The sequence below is a fragment of the Echinops telfairi genome, unplaced genomic scaffold (genome assembly GCF_000313985.2).
Source record: "Echinops telfairi isolate 266 unplaced genomic scaffold, ASM31398v2 ScPeMD7_1;HRSCAF=3_0, whole genome shotgun sequence".
Classification (NCBI taxonomy): Eukaryota; Metazoa; Chordata; class Mammalia; order Afrosoricida; family Tenrecidae; genus Echinops; species Echinops telfairi.
The window spans coordinates 36,385,692-36,390,711 of NW_022103896.1; the positions used below are offsets into that span (position 1 = coordinate 36,385,692).

At 48.5% G+C, this 5,020-nt stretch overlaps 1 protein-coding gene across 1 annotated transcript in view; it reads left to right on the top strand.

Moving 5' to 3' along the window:
• Positions 1 to 4,793, top strand: part of KLF10 (Kruppel like factor 10) — a 6,182-nt gene extending 1,389 nt beyond the window's left edge. The window contains exons 2-4 of the mRNA XM_004697450.2: positions 1,612 to 1,833; positions 1,942 to 2,857; positions 3,284 to 4,793. Coding sequence (XP_004697507.1) covers positions 1,612 to 1,833; positions 1,942 to 2,857; positions 3,284 to 3,543 — 1,398 coding nt within the window. The 3' untranslated portion in view covers positions 3,544 to 4,793. The remainder of the gene's footprint in view (positions 1 to 1,611; positions 1,834 to 1,941; positions 2,858 to 3,283) is intronic.
• The last annotated feature ends 227 nt before the right edge of the window (positions 4,794 to 5,020 follow it).

Genomic DNA, 5,020 nt, shown 5'->3' on the forward strand with positions numbered 1-5,020 from the left:
CCCCGGGGCCGGCGCGAGGGCGGGGGCTCGCGGCTCAGGAAGTAGGTGAAAGGTGACGGCGCGGCAATTCCCAGTTCACGTTTCCAGCGCCGCCGGTGCAGCCGCTGATCACGCTTTGTTCACATGCCTCGCCCCCTCCTCCCGCCCGCCCCCACCCTTCGCGGGCCAGCCAATCCGGGCGCGGGCATCCGCGTCCGCTGGCCAATGGCAGAAGCGTGGGGACGTGCGAGTGGCGAGGAATGTTCCCGGTGACTCACCCGCGAGCCTCTTTGAGGTTAGGGCGGCCCCACTCGTCTGTCCCCGCCAACGAGGATCTCCCCCGCCGCCGCCCTCGCCCCTGCCCCTAGCTCCCGCCCCTCGTCTGCCGCCCCCGCCCGCGCCTCCGCTTCCCTTTCCTGCCTCGCGCCCCACTCCCTTTCCTCCCCTCCTGGCTTCTCTTCCTGCCCTTCACCGCTCACGCTCCCTCTGCCTTCCTTTCTCGTTTTTTCCCCTTTCTTCGCCGGAGCAACTCGAGGCGGCTTTTCACTCATACATGCGCTGTCCATCGCGGCTTACATAAAGGCCCGCGCGATTATGCAAGTGCATTGTTAACTGCTTTATGAACAGCAGTGGCTCGTTTTCTTAACATTTCAACACAAATGCATAATGCATTTTGCAAAACCAGCGTTGAGAGTAATCTTCCAATGTACAGCATGGGTTTTTCTCCCCCTCGGTATATTTATACAATTCCCTACGTTGACCAAGATAATTGGACACCTTTTAGTGTGGGAGGGGTGTGGGTAGTGCCATTTTTAATGCAATTTAAAGAACTTTTAATATAAAGCGTTACATATCCAGCTGTACCAGTAGTTGCAACCACATGCTGTTACTTCAGTAGTCAGTTCTTTAAAAGGATTAAAATCGATTGCAGGGTTGTTGAAAAGTATGGATAGAATATTAAAATTAGCATAGTTTCTCGGGCTTTTGGCTAAGATCAAGCGTAAAATTAGGTTGTGTTTTTGTATCCACTACGTTTGCTTTGCATGGCAAACGTGAGGCTGAATGGAACTGGTTTTTTTTCTGATAAAACGTCAATGACCTCTTTTAGCATAATCGAGTTACTGAGTGGTTCTATGTTTCTAATAATCTAACTGTACAAGGCCCTGAAGATCATTTATACCCTGGTCCTTTTTATCAGAGTGCAGAGTGACTTGACAAAGGTCAGCTCCATGTCAGCAGGTGGGAGCTCTGCCCATGAGGCTTTGCCTTTGTCAGAAGGTTGTGGACTGTTTTCCTCCCCCTCTGTCCGGAATTAATGCCTGTGAACCTTTTTGTTTGTGGCACGCTTCCTGAGTTATGTGGTCTGGCCCCAGCTATAAGTAGCTACCCTTGTAGGTGGAGTAGAAAACGCTTAGATGCTTTCTTTTGGCTCACAAAATGCAGGTTTCATGCGATGATGTATTTGGTCCATGGTCATCTTTCTTTCTAGTAAAAATATCCGAGTTCATACCGAAAAGTAGGGATGAAAGCACTTGATTTGGAAGGCTGTGTAAATCATTTTTTAAAAAAGAAAATATCCATGCCTCTGTATGAATAAGAATATGCTGATAAGCTTTGCCATTGTTCTTGCAGGAGGAAAGGGTGGAAATGATCTCCGAAAGGTATTCCTGGAACAAAGCTGCAGAGAAGAGTGATTTTGAAGCTGTGGAAGCACTCATGTCCATGAGCTGCAGCTGGAAGTCCGATTTTAAGAAGAAATACATGGAACATCGACCGGTGACACCGGTGTCTGACATGTCAGAGGAAGAGAATCTGCTTCCAGGAACGCCCGACTTTCATACAATCCCAGCTTTTGTAAGTATTCCTGTTTTTAAGGTGACTGTGAACGAGAGCGTCTCTGGTGATTTGCATGATGAACACAAGTTTTACTTGCTGACCCCTGTGTATTTCTCTCCTCTGTAGTGCTTGACTCCACCTTACAGTCCTTCCGACTTTGAACCCTCTCAGGTGTCCAATCTGATGGCACCAGCGCCATCTACTGGACACTTCAAAACATTCCCAGACATTCCCAAGCCTCACCTTGCTGCCCCTTTCAAAGAGGAAGAGAAGGCTCCTGCACCAGCCCCCAAGCTCCCCAAGGCTCAGGCGACCAGTGTGATTCGTCATACGGCTGACGCCCAGCTCTGTAACCACCGGTCCTGCCCCGTGAAAGTCGCCAGTATCCTCAACTATCAGGACAGTTCTTTCCGGAGAAAAACCCACCTAAATGTCGAGGCAGCGAGAAAGAACGTGCCGTGTGCAGCTGTGTCACCAAGCCGATCCAAATGTGAGAGGAGCGCAGCAGCAGACGCTGCCGAGAAGGCCCGGGCGGCTGCACTTTATGACTTTCCTTCCTCAGAGACAGTCACCTGTAGCTCTCAGTCAGCTCCCGGCTCGCCGCAGCAGAAGTCCGTGCTGGTCTCTCCACCTGCCGCAGGGCCAACAGGGGGAGTGCCGCCGCCCATGCCGGTCATCTGCCAGATGGTGCCCCTCCCCGCCAGCAACCCTGTAGTAACAACAGTTGTTCCCAGCACTCCGCCCAGCCAGCCGCCAGCTGTGTGCCCGCCCGTTGTGTTCATGGGCACTCAGGTGCCCAAAGGGGCCGTCATGTTTGTCGTGCCCCAGCCAGTTGTCCAGAACCCAAAGCCCCCCGTAGTGAGCCCCAACGGCACCAGACTTTCTCCCATCGCCCCTGCTCCAGGCTTCGCTGCTTCCGCCGCGAAAGTCACCCCACAGATTGACTCATTGAGGATAAGAAGTCACATCTGTAGCCACCCGGGATGTGGCAAGACGTACTTTAAAAGCTCTCATCTGAAGGCCCACATGAGAACACATACAGGTACCCGACCATGTCTTTCTTTCTCTTTGGGGCACTTAGGGGAATATGAGTCTAGCTTAGGAGCACCACTGTAAGCCAGATGTGTCAAGGAAGAGCTCTTCCTTCCGCGCCAGTTCACTAGATGATGTTCACCAGAGCAAGGGCCTCCCACTTCTCAAATGACGCTTCTTTAGATGGCTGGCTAGGTCCTTCTATCATAGTGTACCTTTGAGGTGTGTCACAGTTGAAGTTGGGAAACTGGGGTTTTTAGTATTTTTATTCATGTGATTGATGGTTGAAAGTCAAGTAGTGCCATCCATCTAATACTCATTTGAGAGTTTATTAATTTGCCTTAGCTCATTACTTAGCCTTTAGGACTTGAAACAGAGCTTGGACCTTCAGATGGCAGTGAACACAGTAACGATGCCCGGAATTTCTTTGTTTCAGGAGAGAAGCCATTCAGCTGTAGCTGGAAAGGTTGTGAAAGGCGGTTTGCACGATCTGATGAACTGTCCAGGCACAGGCGGACCCACACAGGGGAGAAGAAATTCGCCTGTCCCATGTGTGACCGGCGCTTCATGAGGAGTGACCACCTGACCAAGCACGCCCGGCGCCACCTGTCTGCCAAGAAGCTCCCAAACTGGCAGATGGAAGTGAGCAAGTTAAATGACATTGCTCCACCTTCAACCCCTGCTCCCACGCAGTGATAGGTCAGAAGGTGGAGAGTCAGGACTAAGTTTGGGTGACAGCCGAAAGCCAGTGGTGATACAAAAAACCAAAACACACTTCCACTGCAAGTCTGTGGCCCTCCACAGGGTGGGCCGAGAGCAGGAGTCCCACCCACCGTCTGGGGTGAAGGCCTGGCCTGCGTGAGAGAAGCAGAGTGCTGGGGCCACAGGCAGGTCACAGAACAGCAGGCTTCCTTTCTTGTCACATCAGAGATGAGAGAGCCCGTATTCTTTCAGCTGTTTTCTTTTGAAGGTTTCAGATGAGGTCAGCAGAGGTAGCACAGATTTTGAACTTGTGTTCCCCGGTTTATGACACCTCCCTTTGCTGTTAATACTTGAGACCAACTTTTCAATGTGATTCTTCTAAAGGCACTGGTTTCAAGAGTGTAAGAGACCGGAAATCAGCATTACGGTACAGAGACGGGATTGCCAGAGTAGTTTGTATCCGTTGCAAATACGCCGTCACCTTTTCCGAGAGTTCTCTTGTTTACTATTCCTAGTCCTTGCAGTCAGCTTTGTGGGCATAGCTGTTAACTACATCTAGAACGAGCATTTTTTTATACTCTTCCTGACCTTTGGAATTGAGCGCTGGCTGTATATTGCTACGGAGGGCCCGAAGGATTTGGAACCCTCATTAATTTAATTGCTTTGAGATATATAGCAACTTTTTTTTTTTTTTTTGGTGGCATTTTTTGTTTGGAAAGTTTAACAAATTACTCTCGTCATTTTATTATGCTTTGGGCTTTAGTTTGCCTGCCATTTCTTGTGTAGACTTGAAAATTGTGTACCAGTGTGTTTCCCATAGACTCTTAAGATACATTGCACTTTGTGTAGGAAAAAAAACCTGAGGATGAAAGCATTTATTCTGAAGGACTATCAAAGCTCAGCCAACTCTGAGAAAGATGGCTTTGTCTTCGGTAAAGTGTCCTTTGCTGAGAGGCTGTGACAGGTGCAAGCAGAAAGTGACTATTACCAGTGGACTAAGGTCGTCTTGTTAGGCGTTTGGGGGAGATGCAGCACTAGATGGGTCAACAAATTATTGGAACATTCGCTTTAGTGAACAGTATTTCTGTTATGTTTTGTTGTATAGTGGATGATACACACGGTGGTAAAACAAAAAGTTTCTGCTTAGTTAAAAACAATCCTTGTGACTCTTAGAATTTGCACAATATTTCTTTTGTTGTACTTTATATCTCGTTTACAATAAAAAAGTTCCTTTGGTATATATATATCACTGGTTGGTCGCATTTTTTGAAAACTCACTCTAACCTTGGTATTGCTAGCTTTAGGTGTACTATCCAATGGCTTTGTTTTAAAATTTCCCTAAGGGCCTCATTCCCATTTATAGCATCTGTATAGTTATTAGGATAACCTGAGAGCCAGGTGGTTCTAAGAAGCCAATACATTGTCGTGTTTGTTTTTTGTTTTTTTACTTCATTGACATTGTTTCGTGCTC